This window comes from Hypanus sabinus, unplaced genomic scaffold (assembly GCF_030144855.1).
Source record: "Hypanus sabinus isolate sHypSab1 unplaced genomic scaffold, sHypSab1.hap1 scaffold_1060, whole genome shotgun sequence".
Taxonomy (NCBI): domain Eukaryota; kingdom Metazoa; phylum Chordata; class Chondrichthyes; order Myliobatiformes; family Dasyatidae; genus Hypanus; species Hypanus sabinus.
In genome coordinates this window covers 14,861-36,971 of record NW_026779115.1, presented here as the reverse complement: position 1 = coordinate 36,971, position 22,111 = coordinate 14,861, and the positions used below count along the sequence as shown (strand labels likewise).

Sequence of the window (22,111 nt, the reverse complement as noted above, 5' to 3'; positions counted from 1 at the left end):
GAATCGTTAATTAATTTTTCAGAGATCTAAAATCCACTTCAATATTTGCGTGTCAAATTCGACCCGGAGCAGCCTCAATGTGCAAACATTTGTAGCACCTGTATAAAAGTATAAACCTTCAAGGTGTTTATACTGTTGTCCAATGTCAAAACGGGTCAAAGACGATCGGCACAGTGTGTAAGTGTTAAAAAACAATCTGCGGTGCAGAGGGATTTGGGAGACTTCGTGCAGCTTTCCCAGAAGTTTAACCTGCAGCTTGAGCCGGTGGTGAGGAAGGCAAATGCGATGACAGCATTCATTTCGAGAGGACTGGGACGGAAACGCAAGGACGTCATTCTCAGGCTCAAAACGTCACTGGTGAGGCCATATTTGGAGTTTTGTGAGCAGGTTTCCATCGCTTATCTCACAGGGGATATGCGACGTTCGAGAGGGTTGAAGGGAATGATAACGGGATTGGACGTGGTATTATAGGAGTATTTGACAGCTCCGGGAGACAGAACACCCACACACAGCGATTCAGGAACAGCTTCTTCCCCTGCGCCGTCACATCTTTCAACTCGTCAGCAACACTAACTCGACATTACTGCGCAGTTTATTAATATTTGGAATTTACAAATATTGCTCCGTACTGATGCTTTAAAAGAACAAATTCCCGGGGTTAGAAGCTTCAGATAATAATTGAAATAGCGATTCCGGTGGAAAACATCCGATAGGGTGGACAGGACACTTGGCCCGCTGGTCTTCACCAGTCTCACTAACTACAGGAGTCGGGAGGTCACGTTGCGTGGTACAAGACGTCGGTGAGCCCGCCCTGCTTTAGGAGAAATGTCAATGAACTGGATACATTGTCCAGGGAGTTCTACGGGGGTATTGGCGGATCTCGGAGGACTGAGTTATGGTGGGAGGGAGGGAAAGTTGGGACTTTATTCCCTGGAGCGGAGTTACAACCTTACAGAGTTCTGTAAACACGAGAGGGGCACAGACAGAGGGAATGCGCACAGACATTCACCCAGGGTTGGGTTATCGAGAACCAGACAGCACAGGATTGATGTGAGAGTGAGTGGAAAGGAGAAAGAGAGAGGGATCAGGGAGCCGGAGTGTTTAGATACAACGGGTATGGGAGTTTGAGAGTGCCAAGGGGAGGGAAGGTGAGAGAGGTGTAAAAGGTGGGTAGAGGGAGCAGAAAGTGTGCGGGCGGTGAAAGTTCGAGGAAATAAGGGGAGCAGAGGGGTTAGAGAGAAAGGTAGATGTATCGGGAAAGAGCGGGACGGGGGCGGAGGAAAAATGGTGAGAACGAAGGGATAGACGGCGAGAGGGGTTTGTCGGAGTGTGGTGGGGAGGATATGGTTGAGACAAGAGGAGCAGATGGAATAGGACGGAGGGGCAGAAAGGGTGGGGAGGGAATTTTACAGCATCGGGAAGTGAGAGTGAAGGGGAGAGAAGGAGAAAATGGGGATAATCACTTGATTCATGTCCTCTCCACTTGCTGTCGACAGAGATCCTGGATGTTTTCAGGAATATCCGGGAACAAGGGCGCCGATTTCTCGCAGATGAAACGGTGATTTCGATGGCAAGCATACCTCCTTCCGTAGTGATCACACTGTCTGCAGTCGGACGTCCCCGGGGACACATTGTACAGGAGGGCCAAGCCCACATTCCTATCCATGAGGTTTAAACAATTTCAACGGAGATAAAACAGCTCCAGCATAGAATCCCAGCCGAGACCGTCCCTAAACTCATCTCATGCATTCGCGCTCTCCTAAAAGCGGGTGTCAGTTCCCAAACCTCATTTCACTCATCCTCTCTCTCTCTTCCCAAGGCCCAGTGCCGCTACCCAGACAGACACCACGGTCCCAATGTCTCCCCACAATCCTGTGTCAGTTCCCCAAGCTAAACGCACTCACCCAATGTCTCCCCACAGCCCGGTAAACACCTAAACTAATCCCACCGTACCTCTTCCTCACCACAGTCCTCTGTCAGTCCCCATTCGAATCGAGCAGATCCAGTCTTTCCCCTCTGATCTGTTTCAGTCCCCGAACGAACACCAGTGTCCCATCGTCTACCCACAGAGTTATGGCTGTCCCAAAAATAATCCCATTGTTCCACACTCTTCCCTTAGCCCTGTGTCGGCCCCAGATTAATCCTGTTGCTCTTCCCTCGATCCAGAGCTTCGTGTCTGTCTCCTGACGTATCCCACTACACTGCGCTCTCCCCATAGCCTCTGGTCCACCTCCAGACTTATACCACTGGCACCCTCTCAATCATCCTTGCCTCAGTTCGCAAACTAATTCCGTTAGCCCACTGTGTTCCACCGCCCTGGATCTGTCTCCGAACTAATCCAGTTGTCCTATTCTCGCCCCTCAGATCTATGTCATTCACCAAACAAGTTCCACTGTTGCTCCCGCTCCTCACAGACCGGCGACTATCTTCAAAATAATCCCACTGCACCACGCTAGCCTCTCTGATGTGCTGGATGAACTTCATTCGGGAGGCAGAGGCAGAAATAAACAGTTTAAATCCACAGGGAGTTTCAGGGAGATAGTGACCCCTAGTAGTTAGGAGACAGGTAGCTGGGTGACTGTCAGGAGAGGGAGGGGGAATGGACAGACTGAGCAGAACACCCCTGTGGCCGTTCCCATCAACAATAAGTATACCGTTTTGGATTCTGTTGGTGGGGACGTGACAATTTGCAGTGGTTGCGTCTCTGGCAAACAGGGAAACAGGGAAAATAGGAGAGCAGTAGTAATAGGGGATTCGATAGTTAGGGGGAAAGATAGGCGGTTCTGTGGAAGAGATCGGGAATCTCAGAACGTCTGTTGCCTCCCTGGTGCCAGGGTCCGCGATATCTCAGGCTCAAGATGGAGGGTGAGCAGTTGGATGTCGTGGTCCATGTAGGGATCAATGACGTGGGTATGAAGAGTGAGGAGGTCCTGAAAGTTGAGTCTAGGGAGCAAGGCACCAAGTTAAAGGACAGGACCTCCAGGATAGCAATCTCAAAATTGCAATCACAGCCACGTGTAGACCGCTTTAGAAATAGTGAGATAGCGCAGATCAACACCTGGCAGAAGACATGGTGCAGGAGGGAGGGCTTCAGATTTATAGGTAAATGGGCAGTTTTCCAGGGAAGGTGGGGCCTGTTCCGGCGGGACGGTATACAGATCAAATGGAGGGGGCAAATATTCTTGCCGGTAGGTTTGCTAGAGAGACTGCTATGGATTTAAACTAGATACGGAGGAGGGGCCGGGGGGGGGGGGGGGTGGTAACCAGAGTGTAGGAACAGGTATATGGGAGAAGGAAGAAAAATAAGATAGTTAAGTTGTTTGCACCGTTAGAGATAAACAGAGATGAAGAATGGAGAATTCCTTAAATGCAGTTATTTAAATGCTAGGAGTGTTATAAGAAAGGTGGAGGAGCTGAGAGCATAGATTAATACGTGGAAAAATGATGTTGTAGCTATGAGGGGAACATGGTTGCAGGAGGGGTGTGATTGGCAACTAAACGTTCCTGGATTTCGTTGCTTCAGGTGTGATAGAACCGGAGGGACAAGAGGGAGAGGTGTTGCATTGCTTGTCAGAGAAAATATTACAGCGGCGCTCTGGCAGGATAGATTAGAGGGATCGTCCAGGGAGCCTATTTGGCTCGATTGAAGAATGGGAAAGGTGTCGTAGCACTTATAGCGGTGTACTATAGACCACCTAATGGGGAGCGAGAATTGGAGGAGCAAATTTGCAATGAGTTAGCAGATATTTCTAGTAAGCACAGAGCTGAGATTGTGGGAGATTTTAATTTTCCACACATAGACTGGGAAGTCCATACTATAAATGGGCTGGATGGTTTGGAGTTTGTAAAATGTGTGCAGGATAGTTTTTTGCAACACTACATAGAGGTACCAATTAGAGTAGGGGCAGTGCTGGATCTTCTGTTAGGGACTGAGATAGGCCGGGTGACGGAGCTATGGGTTGGGCAGAACTTCGGGTCTGGTGATCAAAATGACAATAGTTTCAATATAATTATGGAGAAGGATAGGACTGGCCACAGGGTCGAGATTTTTCGTTGGAGAATGGCTAACTTTGAGGAGATGCGAATGGATTTAGAAGGAGTGGATTGGGACAATTTGTTTTATGTGAAGGATGTAATAGAGAAATGGAGGTCATTTAAAGGTGAAATTTTGATGGTACAGAATCTTTATGTTTCGGTTATGTTCCTTTATGAAACGAAAGGATATAAGTCTGAGAGAGCCATGGTTTCAAGGGATTCTGGAAACCTGGTTCGAAAAAAGAGAGATATCTACAATACATATAGGCAGCATGGAGTAAATGAGGTGTTCGATGAATATAAAGAATGTAAAAAAAGAATCGTAAAAAAGAAATTAGAAAAGATAAAAGAAGATACGAGGTTGCTTTGTCAAGAAAGGAGAGAAATAAATCCAAAGGATTTCTGCAGTTATATTAATAGCAAAAGGATAGTGTTGGATAAAATCTGTCGCTCAGAGAATCAAAGTGGCCAGCTATATGTGGAGCCAAAAGTGATAGGGGAGGTTTTGAACATTTATTTTCTTTGGTATTCGCTGAGCAGAAGGATATTGAATTTTGGTAAGGTAAGGGAAACAAGTAGGGAATTTACGGAAACAATGATGATTAAAGAGGAGGAAGTACTGGGATGTACTTCCAGTACTGCAAGGAATATACAAGTGGATAAATCTCCAGTTCCTGACAGGATTTTTCCTAGGACCTTGAGAGAAGTTTGTGTGGAAATAGCGGGGGCTCTGACAGAAATATTTCAAATGTCATTAGAAACGGGGATGGTGACAAAGGATTGGCGTATTGCCCATTTTGTTTCATTGTTTATAAAGGGTAAACCGAGCAATCATGGGCCTACCAGTTTGACGTCAGTGGTGGGGACATTAAGGAAAGCTTCCTTAGAGATGATATATATATATAAATAATTATCTGGACAGACAGGGTCTGATTAGGAACAGTCAACATGGATTTGTGCGTGGAAGGTCATGTTTGACAATACTGATTGAATTTTTGACGAGAATAAAATTGTGGATGTTGTCTATTTGGACTTCAGTAAGGCCTTTGAAAAAATACCGCACGGAATGTTAGTTAGGAATTTTCAAGGTGAGTTATAAATATGGAAGTAGTATAATGGATTCAACAGTGGCTGGATGGGAGATGCCAGAGAGTAGTGGTGGATAACTGTTCGTCAGGTTGGAAGCCAGTGACTAGTGGTGTGCCTCAGTGATCTGTACTGGGTCCAATGTTGTTTTGACATATACATTAATGATCTTGATGATGGGGTGGCAAATTGGATTAGTAAGTATGCAGATCGTTCTATGATAAGTGGCGTTGTTGAAAATGAAGTAGGCTTTCAAAGCTTGCAGAGAGATTTAGTCCAGTTGGAAGAGTGGGCTGGACGATGGCAGGTGGAGTTTAATATCGATAAGTCTGAGCTGCTACATTTTGGTAGGAATAATCCAAATAGCACACATATGGTAAATGGTAGGGTATTGAGGAATGCAGTAGAACAGAGTGATCTAGGAATAATAGTGCATAGTTCCCTGAAGGTAGAATCTCATGTGGATAGGCTCTTGAAGAAAGCATTTGGTATGCTGGCCTTTATAAATCAGAGCATTGAGTATAGGAGTTGGGATGTAATGTTAAAATTGTACAGGGCTTTAGTAAGGCCGAATTTAGAGTATTGTTTACAGTTCTGGTAACCGAATTAGAGGAAAGTTGTCAACAAAATATGAAGAGTACAGAAGAGATTTACTAGAATGTTAACTGGGTTTCAGCACCTAAGTTACAGAGAATGGTTGAACAAGTTATTTCTTTATTCTTTGGAGCGTAGAAGGTTGAGGGGAGACTTGATAGAGGCCTTTAAAATTATGACGGGGCAGATCGAGTTGACGTGGATAGGTTTTTTCTATAGACAGTTGGGGAGATTCAAATAAGAGGACATGAGTTTAGAATTAGGGGGCAAAAGTTTAGTGGTAACACGAGGGGGAATTTCTTTACTCAGAGAGTGGTAGCCATGTGAGACGAGCTTCCTGAAGAAGTGGTAGAGGCAGGTTCGGTATTGTCATTTAAAATAAAATTGGATAGGTATATGGACAGGAAAGGAATGGAGCGTTATGGGCTGAGTGCGAGTCAGTGTGACTAGGTGAGAGTAAGCGCTCGGCACGGACACAGAAGGGCCGAAATGGCCTGTTTCCGTGCTGTAATTGTTATTTGGTTATATGTTTATGATTAAATCCTTGCATCAATTCTCAAACTAATTCCGTTAACCCACTGTGTGCTCACCGCCCTGTATCAGACTCCAAACAAATCCAGTTGTCCTACTCCCGTCCCTCAGATCTATGTCATTCACCAAAATAATCCCACAGTTGTTCCCTTTCCTCTCAGCCCGGCATATATCTCCAAAATAATCACGCTCTACCGCGCTGTCCTCTCCCACATGCGGCAGTACCAAAATAATCTCAGTACTGATCTCTCCCCACTGCCCCAGGCAGTTCTCGAAATATTCCCTCTGCCCTGTCCTACCCCGCCAGACACGTGTTGACCCTAAAATGTTCCCATTTTACCACCCTACCCCCTACCCACGTACAGTCTACGAACAAATCACAATGCCCTCCTCCCCTTTCCCACAAAACTACTTCAGTCCGGAAGCGAATTCCATTTTCTCCCGTCAGGACAATCTCAATACCCAACTCTCACCACAGAGATCAGTCTAAATCTCACCCGTCTTCGCATTTTCCATTCCAATATGCATGGGCCGGGTACACAAGATTGTCGGAGACGAAACGCTGGGAAATTAAATTTATTTGGTTAATGCCAAGTATCGAATACTATGTACGGAGCTTCTCTCAGTTGATTACAACAGGAATCCGTGATGGGACGGTGTGGAGGAAGCTTCAATCAGTGTCTAACCCGGGAGTGTGTAATGGGACAGTGTGAAGGGGACTTTCCTCTGTGTCTGAAACCGGGTATGCGTGATAGGATGTTGTGGAGGGAGATTCACTCTGCATCTGACCCCATGAGTGTGTGTTGGAAATGTATGCCGGTTGTTCTCTTTGTGTCTAACTTCGGGAGCGTGTGATGGAGCTCTTTGTAGCAAGCTTCACTCTTTTTCAGACCCGTGGAGTGTGTGATGTGTCGGTGTGGAGGGAGATTCGCTCTGTTTCTGACCCCGGGAGTGTGCGATGATTCCAGTGTTACTGTGGGATCTTCTCGTGCTGTGACACATACCGCTTCATCACTTGAATTGATTTCCAGCAGCCTTGAATCATGGTTTGAACATTCCTGCATCGCTTTGTGGAAAGATGTTTCAAAAGTGGATACGTAATAACACCGGTCTTTATTTGTGACCCAGTCCTTGGAACACGTTTGCTCTGAAAATCAGAAACAAGAATCAGTGACGCAAAACATTCCCATCACCCGTTGTGACACACAGAGTGAAATTCTCTCCACGCGGTCCCATCATGCACTCCTGTGGTCAGGGACAGAGTGAATCTCCCTCCGCAATCTCCCATCAGAAATTAACAAGTATCAGACACAGTGAAGTTCCCTCCACATCATCCATCACACACTACTGGGGTCGAGACACAGAGTGAATAGAACACAGAAAAATACAGCACAGTACAGGCCCTGTGGCCCACAATGTTGTGCCGACACTTAAACCCTGCCTCGCATATATCCCCCCAACTTAATTTCCTCCAAATACCTGTCTAGTAGTTTCTAAAATTTCACCAGTGTATCTGTCTCCACTACTGGCTCAGGCAGTGCATTCCACGCACCGAGCACTCTCTGAGTGAAAAACCTTCCTCTAATATCGCCCTTGAACTTCCCTCCCCTTACCTTAAAGCCATGTCCTTTTGTATTGAGCAGTGGTGCCCTGGGGAAGAGGCGCTGGCTGTCCACTTTATCTATTCCACTTAATATCTTGTATACCTTAATCATATCTCCTCTCAACCTCCCTCTCTCCAAACAATAAAGCCTTTGTTCCCTTAAGCTCTGATCATAGACCATACTCTCTGAACCTGGCAGCATCCTGGTAAATCTCCTCTGTAACTCTATCATGTCTACTATCCAGGCATGCGTCACCGTTCCCTGTGTCAGTCAGTCACACGCATGACCTCTCACCCACCCCACTTCCCGCCATACCTTCTCATCGCAGAATCGCATCATACATACACGGGGTGAGACACAGATTTAAGATACCTGCACCGTCCGATTACACACTAACATGGTCAGACGCAGACTGAATCTCCCTCTCCACAGACCCATCACACACTCCAGGCGTCAGACGTGGAGTGAAGCTCCGTGCACAGTGCCTTTTATGAAACGCCCGGGGTTAGACGTGGAGTGAAGCTCCATGCACACTGCCTTTTATAAACGCCCGGGGTCAGACGTGGAGTGAAGCTCCGCGCACACTGCCTTTTATAAACGCCCGGGGTCAGACGTGGAGTGAAACTTCCGGCTGCACTGTCCCATCAAACACTCTCAGAGTCATACACAGAACCTCATTCCAGCCGTCAGACGTGAAGTGAAGTTTCCTGCACAACGTCCTGCCCCCCTCTCCGGGGTCAGATTCTGAGTGTTCCTCATTGCACACTGTCCCTCACACACTACCGGGGTCAGACACAGAGTAAAACTCCCTCTGCACCCTCCCGTCACACATTCCCGGATTGAGAGTGAAACTCTCTCTCCACGGTCTCATATCATTCTTTAGGGGTCAGGCATGGGGTGTATCCCTCTGGGCAGTGTCCAATCACACAATCCCGATGTCAGACACAGAGTGAAGTTGGATCCATACCGTCCCATCAGATATTCCCGGAGTGAGACATGGTGTGAAGCAGCAATGTTCCGTCTCACAATCCCATGTTGAAAAACAGGGTGAATCCACATCCACAACGTCCCATCACACTCTCCTAGATTAAGTGACAAAGGGGAACTCCCTCCACGCAGTCCCATCATTCTCGCCGGGTCAAACGCAGAGTGAATCATTTCCCATACCATCTCATCACACACTCGCGATGTCAAGCACAGAGTGACGCTTCCTCTCTCCATGCCTGCCCTGTGATGAGGAGCGGGTGAAAGAAGGGGATGGTGCCTCACCTCTTCTGCTGGTCAAAAATTCACAGATTTGAGCCTTGGTTTCGTTGACAGATCTGTACTTCGTTTCCATCTCAGTGAACTGGAGACGGAGATCGCTGTTCATTCGATTCAGAACGGAAAGATTAGAGTTTCGGTGACATGCTTCATAAGACTGACGAATCTGTGATACTAAGACAGATGGTGAAGGATGATTAGCGTTTGCAGTGACACGTGAGTCAGCGTCACGCTACCGAACGTGTCACAGAGAGTGTTGTGTCAGTGTCACGGTGGAGGATGTGCTGGTGACACAGTGAGAGACGTCGGCGCCACTTTGAGAGGCGTGTCTGTGTCACGCTGAGGGGTTATCAATGTCCCGGTGAAGATTTTGTTGTTGTTACCATGGGGGTCTGCGTCAGTATCGTGCGAGGAATGTCCGAATTGCTGTGAGAGACGTGTCTGTGTCACGGTGATAGGAGATTCTGTGCCCCGGCGGGAGTTGTGCCTGGTCACAATGAAGAGTATCTCGATGTCAAGGCGAGGAAAATGTTAGGGTGTGGGGCCGTGTGCTGTCACCGTGGATGGAGTATCTGTGTCACGGTGTGGCGTGTGTTGGTCTCACCGAGAGGGGTATGTCTGTGTAACGATGAAGGATATTTCCCGGCCACGGTTTGTGTGAGAGGGTCAGCTGAGGATTGTGATGGTGTCACAGAGAGTACTATGGCGGTGTCGTTGTGAATTTAGGTGTTCGTATGACGTTCACGGGTTTTCCCGTGTCAAGGTGAGATGCGGGTAATTGGCTCAGTGAGCGGTGCTTTTGTGTAATGTTGAGGGGTAATACCGTCACGGTATGGAGTGTTACAGTGACTTCTGAGTCTTTGTCACGATGCGGGGTGGAGCGGATCACATTGAGGAGCGTGAAGATGTCACAGTGTATGACACAGCGTGTAGGTGTCACTGTGAGGTGTGTTTCGGTGTCCCATTGAGCAGTTTTTCAGTAACAGCGGCAGGAGCATGTCGATGTCACTGAAGTGTACCATGCGGTCAGAGTGACTGCCATGTGTGTGTCACGGCGATGGTCGTGTCAGTGTCGCGGATAGGAGTGTATCTGTGTCTCGTTGATGTTCGTGACCGTGCTACGGTAACAGCATTGTTGATGTTATGGTAAATGGCGTGTCGGTGTCAGGACGAGTCTTGATTGTGATACAGTAAAGGCCGTGTTTTTATCACGGTTACTGTGTGTCCGTCTTATGGAACATATATCATAGGATAATACAGTACAACGCTTTGTCGACGCTTAAACCAAGCGTCCCATATAAACACCCATTTCCAATTCCTCCATATACCTGTCTTGTAGTCTCTTAAATGAAACTAGTCTATCTGCATGCACCACTGACTCAGGCAGTGCATTCCAAGCGCCAACCACCCTCTGAGTACAAAAACTTCCTCTAATATCCCCCTTGAACTTCCCACCCCTTACTTTAAAGCCATGTCCTCTTGCATTGAGCAGTGGTGCCCTGGGGAAGAGACGCTGGCTGTCTATTCCATCTATTCCTCTTAATATCTTGTATACATCTATCGTGTCTCCTCTCATCCTTGTTCTCTCCAAAGAGTAAAGCCCTAACTCTCTTAATCTCTGTTCATAATGCATACTCTCTAAATCAGGCAGCATCCTGGTAAATCTCCTTTGTGCCCTTTCCAATTCTTCCACATCCTTTCTCTAGTGAGTTGACCAGAGCTGGACACACTACTCCAGGTGTGGCCTAACCAGAGTTTTATGGAGATGCCTCATTACCTCGCGACTCTTAACCTCTATCCCTCGATTATGAAAGCTAACGCTTCTTAACTACCCTATCTAACTGCGAGGCAACTTTCAGGGATCTGTAGACATATATACCCGCAGATCCCTCGGCTCCTCCACAGTACCAGTTATCCTGCCATTTACATTGAACTCTGCCTTTGAGTTTGTCTTTCCAAATTGTACCAGCTCACACTTCTCCGAGAGGAACTACATCTGCCGCTTCTCAGCCCACTTCTGCATCTTGTCAATGTCTCGCTGCAATCTTTGACAATCCTCCACACGATCCACAACACCACAACCGGTCGTGCCGTTTGAAAATTTGGCAAACCAGACTTCAACACTCACATCTAGTTAATAAAATTCACTATAAGTAGGGGTCCCAGAACCGTCATTGTGGGACACCACTAGTAATAACCCACCACCACGACCCCCTGTTTTTTTGCAGGCAAGCGAATTCTGTACCCACCACGCCAAACGTCCCTGGAGCCCAAGTCTTCTGTCTTTCTGAATAAGCCTATCGTGTGCAACCTTATCAAATGTAGGTTCCGGTAAGTTTTGTTTCGTTAGTTCAGAGCAGAGAGAGTACCAGGCAGGATCCTTGCAGTATGTGGGAAGTCAGGGAGACGTCTGCTGTCCCTGACAAGTATACCTGCAGGAACTGCAACCAACTGCAGCTCCTAACAAGCCACGTTAGGGGACTGAAGCAGAAGGTGGATGACCTCCGGATCATTCCCGAGAATAAGACAGTAGATTCAGGGAGGTCGTTACGTCAAAGAATCAGGACACAGGTAATTGTGATATCGTCAGGTGGTGGAGGGGGGAAAGCGCAGTCAGAGAAGGGATCCCCTGTGGACATTACCCTCAACAACATGTATACCGATTTGGATACTGGTGGGGCGGACGACTTACCTGCGACAAGCTGCAGCTGCCGGATCTTTGGCAATGAGTCTCGTTCTGCAGTGCAGAAGGGAGCGGGCAGATGGGGAGAGCGGTAGTGATAGGAGACTCGATAGTTACAGGTACAGACAGCAGGTTCTGCAGTCGTGACAGAGACTCCCGGATGGTTTGTTGACTCCCGGTGCCAGGTTCAGGGATCACTCTGATCTCTTGCACAGCATTCTGAAGTGTGAGGGTGAGCAGCCAGATGTCCCGGTTCTCGTCGGTACAAATGACGTAGGAAGAAAGAGTGAGGAGGTCCTGAAGACTGAGTGTGGAGAGTTCGGTAGGAAGTTAAAAAGCAGGACCTGGAGAGTAGTGATCTGAAGATTTCTTCCTGTGCCACGTGCCAGTGAGGGTGAGTGTTACATGATCTGGAGGATGAACACGTGGTTGAGGAACTGGTATGGGGGTACGGTTTCATATTTTTGAATTTTTGGGATCTCCTCTACGCAGATGGGAAATGTACAATAGAGAAGGGTTACACCTGAACTACAGGGGAACCCATATCCTTGCAGGGACGTTTGCTAGTGCAATTGCCGATGATTTAAATTAGATTTGCAAGGGGATGGGAACCAGAGTGCCAGAGCAGATAGTGGAGTGGGGGTGAAAAGATATGACGTTAAAAGTTCATGCAATGTCAGAAGTAGAAGAGCTGTGTGTGGTGTTAATAATCTTCTGCGGTGTGCCTATTTAAAAGCGAAGAGTATTTTGAGGAAGGCAGACGACCTGAGGGCGTGGATTAACACATGGAATTATGACTTTGTAGCCATTAGTGAAACTTGTCTATTGGAGGGGCAGGACTAACAGCTTCATGTTCCAGGGATACGAATTTTCAGAGGTGTTAGAGATAAAGGGTTGAAGGGTGTGTGTTGGAATTGCTCGTCAAGGAAAATGTTACAGTAGTGCTCAGGCAGGCTAGATTAGAGGGCTTGTCTACCGATGTCATCTCGGTAGACAACAGAGAAACAGGAATGGTATGGCCACATTAATTGGATTGTATTTCAGAACACGCAACAGTCAGCGAGAATTGCAGCTGCAAAACTGCAGAAAGATAGCAGACAACTTCAGGAAACATAAAGTTGTGATAGTAAGAGATTTTCATTTTCCACATATTGTTGGGGCTCCCATACTGACGGGTCAGAGTTTGTAAAATGTGATCAGGAAAATTTTCTAAATCAATATATAGAGGTACCAACTAGATAGGATGCAATAGTAGATCTCCTATTAGGAAACGAGTTAGGACAAGGGACGTGGTTTGTGTAGGGGAACACTTTGGGTCTAGTGATCATAACACCATTATTTTCAACTTGGCCATGGATAAAGATAGATCAGGTCTTCGGGTTGAGGTACTAAACAGGAAAAAGAGTAAATTTGAAGAAATGAGAAAGGATCGATAAAGCGTAGATGGGAAATCTGATAAATAAGAAGAGAGAGATGTATGAAAGTTATAGGCAGCAAGGAGCAAATAAGGGGCTTGAGGAGTATAAAATTGAGGGATACAATTGGTCCTCTTGAAGAACAGAGCATTCAGCTATGTATGGAACCAAAATAAATGAGGGAGTTTTGATTTTTTTTTTTAGCATCTGTATTTACTAAGGAACTGCAAGGAGCCTCTGGGATTAAGGCAAAAAAATAGTGATGTCACAGAACCTCAATAGTTAAAGAGGAGTATGGGCTTGTGTGTCTTGATGAAAAATTCCCATGAGCAGACAGAGTATTCCCTTGGGCCTTGAAGGAGAGTAGTGTTGAAATTTCTGTGTCCCTGGCAGATGTATTGAAATTGCTGGTATCCACGGCTGAGGTGCCGGAGGTTTGAAAGGTAGCTCATGTTGTTCCGTTGTTTAAAAAAACTGTAAACGTAATCCGGGAAATTATAGGCCGGTATGTTCGACGTCAGTGGTAGGTAACTTATTGGAAGGAGTACTAAGAGATATGATCGACAGACAGGAACTTATTAGGCAGAGTCAACATGGCTTTGTGCGTGGAAGGTGATGCTTAACCAATCTATTAAAGTTTTTCGAGGAGGTTACCAAGAAAGTGGATGAAGTGAAGGCAGTGGATGTTGTATACATGGAGTTCAGTAAGGCCTTTAACAAGGTTCCGCTCGGGAGGTTAGTTAGGAAGATTCAGTCGCTGGGTATACATGGAGAGGTAGCAAATTGGATTAGACATTGGCTCAATGGAAGAAGCCAGAGAGTGGTACTGGAGGATTGCTTCTCTGAGTGGAGGCCTGTGACTAGTGGTGTGCCAAAGGAATCAGTGCTGTGTCCATTGCTGTTTGTCATCTATATCAATGATCTGGATGATAATGTGGTGAATTGGATCAGCAAATAATACAAAGATTGGAGGTGTAGTGGACAGTGAGGAGGATTTTGAAAGCTTGAAGAGGAATTGGACCAGCTGGAAAAGTGGGATGAAGATGGATTTTAATGCTGACAAGTTTGAGGTATTTCACTTTGAAAGGGAAAACCAAGGTAGAGCATACAAGGTAAATGGTAGGATACTGAGGCGTGCAGTAGATCAGAGGGAACTGTGAATACAGATACATAATTTTCTAAATGTGGAGTCACAGGTAGATAGTGTCGTAAACAGAGCTTTCGGCACATTGACCTTTATAAATCAAATTATTGAAGATAAGTGTTGGAATGTTATGGCGAGGCTTTATAAGACATCGATGAGGCCGAATTTGAGGGTTCCGTTTACTTTTGGTCACCTACTTAGAGAAAGGATATTAATAAGTTTGAAAGAGTGCAGAGAAGGTTTACAAGGATGCTGCCGGGACTTGAGAAACTGAGTTGCAGAGGAAGGATGAATAGGTTAGGACTTTATTCCACGGAGCGTGAAGAATGAGAGGAGCTTTGATAGAGGTGTACAAAATTTTGATAGTTTTAGATAGAGTGAATGCAAACAAGCTTTTTCAGCTGAGTTTACGGGAGAAAAAAAGAAACGAAGGACATGGGTTAAGGGTGAAGGGCTAGAAGTTTAAAGGGCACATTAGTGGGGGCTTCTTCACACAGAGAGTAGTGGCAGTGTGGAATGAGCCGCCATTTAATCTGGTGAATGCAGGCTTACTTTTGTCATTTATGAAAAGCTTGGACTGGTACATGGATGAGAGATGTATGGAGGGATATGGTCTAGCTCTGGGTCAGTGGGACTAGGCAATAAAAATAGGTCAGAAGAGCTAAAAATCCAGCTTCTGTGTTGTAATGTATCACGCTGAGCTCTGTGTTGGTGGGGCTGTTTCGGGGCCACGGTGAGGGATATCCCGCAGTACTCATAAGTGGCCCGTCAGTACCACAGTGAGGGGTGTTTTGGCACCACAGTGAAGGTGTTTCGGGGTAATATTGGGAATGTGTCTCTGTTACAATAGCCATTCTTATTCTCTGCGGTTTGGTCGTTGCGACCGGTGTGAAACTCACCATGAATCCTCCAGCAGATACCCGTGATGATGAGGGTCCCTGTTAAAATGCAGATTAGCCATATGTTTGGGTCTGATCGGTCTCTCCGTGAGGGTCGTTCACTTCCCATAACGTCTGTGGAAAATAAAATCGTTTCGTGACTTTGTTAATCGTCATTTCCCCTCATCTAATCCACCCCAGCTGGTTATAGATTATACTGTCTATTCCAGGCAGCGTCCCGGTGACGTTTTTCTGTATTCTCTCCGAAGACCCCCACAGTCTTCCCGTAAAGAGTCGCCAAGAAACCAGTTTGTGGACTCGGAAACTTGAGAGTCTGTCCCAATTCCCGTCGCTCGTTTCCTCGGCTCTCCTCACCATTCACAATGTGTGTATCCCAGCAGTGTCCACCCAAGTCCCAATTCCCGTCGCTCGTTTCCTCGGCTCTCCTCACCATTCACAATGTGTGTATCCCAGCAGTGTCCACCCAAGTCCCAATTCCCGTCGCTCGTTTCCTCGACTCTCCTCACCATTCACAATGTGTGTATCCCAGCAGTGTCCACCCAATTCCCAATTCCCGTCGCTCGTTTCCTCGGCTCTCCTCACAATTCACAATGTGTGTATCCCAGCAGTGTCCACCCAAGTCCCAATTCCCGTCGCTCGTTTCCTCGACTCTCCTCACAATTCACAATATGTGTATCCCAGCAGTGTCCACCCAAGTCCCAATTCCCGTCGCTCGTTTCCTCGGCTCTCCTCACCATTCACAATGTGTGTATCCCAGCAGTGTACACCCAAGTCCCAATTCCCGTCGCTCGTTTCCTCGACTCTCCTCACCATTCACAATGTGTGTATCCCAGCAGTGTCCACCCAAGTCCCAATTCCCGTCGCTCGTTTCCTCGGCTCTCCTCACCATTCACAATGTGTGTATCCCAGCAGTGTACACCCAAGTCCCAATTCCCGTCGCTCGTTTCCTCGACTCTCCTCACCATTCACAATGTGTGTATCCCAGCAGTGTACACCCAAGTCCCAATTCCCGTCGCTCGTTTCCTCGGCTCTCCTCACCATTCACAATGTGTGTATCCCAGCAGTGTACACCCAAGACGCTCTCTCTGTCAGACCTTCCCACCATTGACGGTCTGGGCCTTTCCCTTGGACACCGAGGTTAAATGGCGCTTGGACTTCAAATTACCAGCTATACCTCTGCAAGAAAATAGCCTCACCCAATCCACTTATTGCCCAGGAGTTTGACCATAATATACTCTTGCCCTGGTTGCTTAACACCTTTCAGCTTCCTGACTATCACTCTGTTTCCTCTGTCCTACACGGTTGGTCTCACTGCTTCCAACATGCCCTCCTTATCACCCCCTCGGCTTCCCGAATGACCCTGAGTAAATCCAGTTCCAATTCCAGCTGCTTAACCCCGAGTGTTAGAAGCTGCATCCGGATGCACTTCTGACAGGTGAAGTCGTCAGAGACACTGGAGGTTTCCCTGCCGTACCACGTCCAGCGAGAGGAGCAGTCAACGCTCCAGCCAGCCATTGACTACGAGTCTAACTTTGCAATTCTGAAGATGGAAACAACAAATGAAACGAAAACAAATCGCTCAAAAGTTTTCGAGCTTTCTCTCACTCATTACTTTCCCCTTGAAGCACCAAAGCGGTAGATAATTGCCACGATGACACTGCTCACTCCAACAATGCCCTCTCCGCTTGCACCAGCCATATTTTGATTTGCACTTGCTAATGGATCCCAGACCCAGAGTGGTTGCTGTTTAAACGCTGATACTTCCGTGAATCGCTGCTATTTAATGGCCACTCGCCTACACGTGTGAGTGACATTTGAATGATTCCTTCTCTTTGCTTGCAGACACCAAAATCACCTGTCTCTCTCACTCAAAAACAGAGGGGGGGTCTCACTCCATGCCATCCAGTCACACAGTTCCCTGAAGCTCACTTCAGGCAGCCCCATCACACACATCTGCATAGGTACGTTCCAATGAGAAAGAGAAAGGATGGTAGGGTGCAGGAACCGTGGTGTACAAAGGCTTCTATACATCTAATTAAGAACAAAAGAAGGCTTTACGAGAGGTTCAAAACACTACTTGACGACAAAGATCTAAAAGATACAGCTAGCAGGAAGGACCTTAAGAAAGAAATTAGGAGAGCCAGAAAGGACTATAAGAATGCTTTGGAGGACAGGATTAATGTAACTCGCAGGAATTTCTATAAGTATGTGAAGAACAAGAAGCTAATTCTTCAGAGGTTAGGACGAATCAAGTGTGAAAGTGGAAGAATGTGTATGGAACCGGAGGAGACAGCAGAGGTACATAATGAATACTTTGCTTCAGTATTCACTAGGGTAAAGGATTCTGCCGATTGTCAGGGTGACATAGAGCGGGGTGAAAAGCATGACCATGTAGATATTAAAAAAGACGATATGTGTCGCTTTTAGAAAGCATCAGGTTGCATGGGCCACCGGGAAAGGATGACCAGGCTACTGTGCGATCCGAGCGAGGAGATTGCTGAACCTCTGGCGAAGACATTTGTACCATCAATGGGGATGGCAGAGATTCTGGAGGATTGGAGGGTTGCGGATGTTGATCCTTTATCTTTGAAAGGGAGTAGAGATAGCCCAGGAACTTACAGACCAATGAATCTTAATTCAGTGGTTGGTAAGATTATGGAAAAGAGAAGGCAGGATTTATGGACATTTATATAACCATATAACAATCACAGCATGGAAACAGGCCATCCCGACCCTCCTTGTCCGTGCCGAACTCTTAATCTCACCTAGTCCCACCGAACCGCACTCCTTTCCTGTCCATATACCTATCCAATTTTACCTTAAATGACACAACTGAACTGGCCTCTACTACCTGTGCAGGAAGCTCATTCCACACAGCTATCACTCTCTGAGTAAAGAAATACCCCCTCTTGTTTCCCTTAAACTTTTGCCCACTAACTCTCAAATCATGTCGCCTCGTTTGAATCTCCCCTACTCTCAATGGAAACAGCCTATTCTCGTCAACTCTATCTATCCCTCCCAAAATTTTAAATACCTCGATCAAATCCCCCCTCAAACTTCTAGCTCCAAAGAATAAATACCTAACTTGTTCATCCTTTCTCTGTAACATAAGTGCCGAGACCCTGGTAACATCCTAGTAAATCGACTCTGCACTCTCTCTAATTTATTGATATCTTTCCTATAATTCGGCAACCAGAACTGCACACAATACTCCAAACTTGGCCTTACCGAATCCTTGTACAAAAATAACATTACATCCCAACTTTTGCACTCAATGCTCTGATTTATAAAGGCCAGCGTTCCAAAAGCTTTCTTCACCACCCTATCTACATGAGACTCCACCTTCAGGGAACTATGCACTGTTATTCCTAGATCTCTCTGTTCCTCTGCATTCCTCAATGCCCTACCATTTACCCTGTATGTTCTATTTGGATTATTTCTGCCAAAATGTAGAACCTCACACTTCTCAGCTTTAAATTCCATCTGCCAACGTTTATCCCATTCTTCCAACCGGCATAAATCTCCCTGCAAGCTTTGAAAACACACCTCATTATCCACTACACCTCCTACCTTAGTATTATCGGCATACTTACTAATCCAATTTACCACCCCATCATCCAGATCATTTATGTATATTACAAACTACATTGGGCCCAAAACAGATCCCTGAGGCACCCTGCTAGTCACCGGCTTCCAGCCCGATAAACAATTATCCACCACTTCTCTCTGGCATCTCCCATCTAGCCACTGTTGAATCCATTTTATTACTCCAGCATTAATACCTAACGACTGAACTTCCATGTGAAACTTTGTCAAAGGCCTTGCTGAAATCCATATAGACTACAACCACATCCTTACCCTTGTCAAACTTCCTCGTTACTTCTTCAAAAAATTCAATAAGGTTTGTCAAACAAGACTTTCCACGCACAAATCCATGCTGGCTACTCCTAATCAGATCCTATCTAACTACATAACAATAAAGACTATCTCTAAGAATACTTTCCATTAATTTAACCACCACTGATGTCAAACTGACAGGTCTATAATTTCTAGGCTTACTTCTGGAACCCTTTTTAAACAATGGAACCACATGAGCAATACACCAATCCTCCGGCACAATTCCCGTTTCTAATCACATCTGAAAGATCTCCGTCAGAGCTCCTGCTATCTCTACACAAACTTCCCTCAAGGTCCTGGGGAATATCCTGTCAGGATCCGGAGATTTAACCACTTTTAAATTCCTTAAAAGCGCCAGTACGTCCACCTCTTTAACTGTCATAGGTTCCATTACTTCCTTACTCGTTTCCCACACCTTACACAATTCAATATCTTTCTCCTTAGTAAATACCGAAGAGAAGAAATCTTTCAAAATCTCTCCCATCTCCCTCAGCTCCACACATAGCTGACCACCCTGATTCTCTAAGGGGCCAATTTTATCCCTCACTATCTTCTTGCTTTTAATATCTGTAGAAACCGTTCGGATTTACTTTCACCTTATTTGCCAAACCAACCTCATATCTTCTTTTAGCTTTTCTAATCTCTTTCTTAATATTCCTTTTACACTCTTTATATTCCTCGAGCAATTCCTTTACTCCATGCTGCCTATATCTATTGTAGACATCCCTCTTTTTCCGAACCAAGTTTCTAATATACCTTGAAAACCTTTAACCATACCTTTAACCATACCTTTAACCATTCCTTTCAACCTAACAGGAACATAAAGATTCTGTACCCTCATAATTTCACCTTTAAATGACCTCCATTTCTCTATTACATCCTTCCCATAAAACAACTTGACCCAATCCACTCTCTCTAAATCTCTTCGTATCTCCACAAAGTTAGGCTTTCTCCAATCAAAAACCTGAACTTTAGGTCCAGTCCTGTCCTTATCCATAATTATATTGAAGCTAATGCTATTGTGATCACTGGACACAAAGTGCTCCGCCACACATACATCTGTCAGCGGACCTATCACATTCCCTAACAGGAGATCCAACACTGCCCAATCTCTAGTCGCTACTTCTATGTATTGTTGCAAAAAATAATCCTGCACACATTTCACAAACTCTAAACCATCCAGCCCTTTTACAGAATGAGCTTCCCACACTACGTGTGGAAAATTAAAATCTCCCACAATTACCACCTTGTGTTTACTACAAATATCTGCTATCTCTTTACACATTTGTTTTTCCAACTCACTCTCCCCATTAGCTGGCCTATTATACACTCCTATCAGTATTACTACACCTTTCCCATTCCTCAATTCCACCCAAATATTCTCCCTCGGGGAGCTCTGTAATCTATCCTTCCAAAGCACCGCCATAAGGTTTTCTCGGACAAGCAATGCAACACCTCCTCCTCTGGACCCTCCTACTCTATCACACCTGAAGCAACTAAATCCAGGAATATTTAGTTGCCAATCACACCCTTCCTGCAACCATGTATCACTAATAGCTACAACATCATAATTCCAGGTATTAATCCACGCTTTAAGCTCATCCACCTTTCTTACAATGCAGAGGCATAATTTGTAGAGACATAATATGATTAATCTGATCAGTAGTCATAAGGATTTGTGAAAGACAGGTCGTGCCTTCCGAGACTGATTGAATATTTATCGGGATGTGACTGAAAAAAATTGATGAAAGTAGCGCAGTAGACGTAGAGTATATTGATTTCACAGAGAATTTGATACCCATGGAAGGCTTATTGAGAAGGTAAGGAGGCATGGGTCCCGAAGAGGCATTGCTTTGTGGATCCAGAACTGGTTTGCCCACAGAAGGCAAAACGAGGTTGTGGACTGTTCAGTTTCTGCCTGACGGCCGGTGAACAGTGGAGTTCCTCAGGGAACTGTTCTGCGACTGCTACTCTTCCCGATTTTATAAATGACCTGGATGAGAATGTGGAAGTGCGGTTTCTTAATATGCGAATAACAGAACGGTTGTGGCTGTTGTAGGTACCCACAATTTTAACGTCTGTAAGAATTTACTGCAGGACATTCATAGGATTCAAAAGTCGGCTGAGAAGTGGCATACGCAAGTAAGTTTGAGGTTTTTCATATTAGTAGGTCAAAATAAGATGACAGAATATAGTAGTAATAGTAACACTCTTGACAGTGTGGGGATCAGAGGCATCTTGGGGGTCCGAGTCCATAGGACACTCAACGAAGCGGTGCAGGTTGTCTCTGTGGTTAAGGTAGCATATGGGGCATTGGTCTTCATCAAGCGTGAGATTGAGTTTAGGAGCCGAAAAGTAATGTTGCAGCTGTAAAGGACCCTGGTCAGACCCCATCAGATATACAGTGCTCAGTTTTGATCGCCTCAGTACAGGAAAAACGTGGAGAGGATACAGAGGAGTTTTACAAGGATGTTGCCTGGATTGGAGAGCCTGCCTTATGAGAATAAGTTGAGTCTACTCGGCTATTTTTTCCTTGGAGCGACGGAGAATGACAGATGACCTGATAAAGTGTATGTGATGATGAGAGGCACTGATCGTGTGGATAGTCAGAGGCCTTTTTTTCCTGCGGTGAAATGGATGGCACGGGAGGGCACAGTTTTAAGCTGCTTAAAAGTAGGTACAGAGGGAATGTCAGAGTTATTTTTTATTTTTGTCCGGAGAGTGGTGAGGGCGTGTAATGTGCTGCCCTACACGGTGATGGAGTCCGATACGACAAGCACTTTTAACAGTCTCCTGGACACGAACATAGAGATCAGGAAAATATAGAGCTATTGGTAAACCCAGGTAATTTAGAAGTCCATTCTGTAAAAGGGCTGGATAGGTCGGAGGTAAGAACATGTTCATACAGTTTGTCGGCCGTAGGGTCTGTATTGTGATCTAGGCATTCTGTGTTTCTATGA

The 22,111-nt window shown here is 45.8% G+C and overlaps 1 protein-coding gene across 1 annotated transcript in view; it reads right to left on the bottom strand.

The window, feature by feature from the left end:
* Positions 1-576: 576 nt before the first annotated feature.
* LOC132386207 (oxidized low-density lipoprotein receptor 1-like) overlaps positions 577-22,111 on the bottom strand; it is a 34,036-nt gene continuing 12,501 nt past the window's right edge. Inside the window, exons 2-5 of the mRNA XM_059958487.1 lie at positions 9,120-9,287; positions 7,251-7,393; positions 6,744-6,808; positions 577-1,658 (exon numbers count right to left, since the gene is read on the bottom strand). Coding sequence (XP_059814470.1) covers positions 1,469-1,658; positions 6,744-6,808; positions 7,251-7,393; positions 9,120-9,222 — 501 coding nt within the window. The 5' untranslated portion in view covers positions 9,223-9,287 and the 3' untranslated portion in view covers positions 577-1,468. The remainder of the gene's footprint in view (positions 1,659-6,743; positions 6,809-7,250; positions 7,394-9,119; positions 9,288-22,111) is intronic.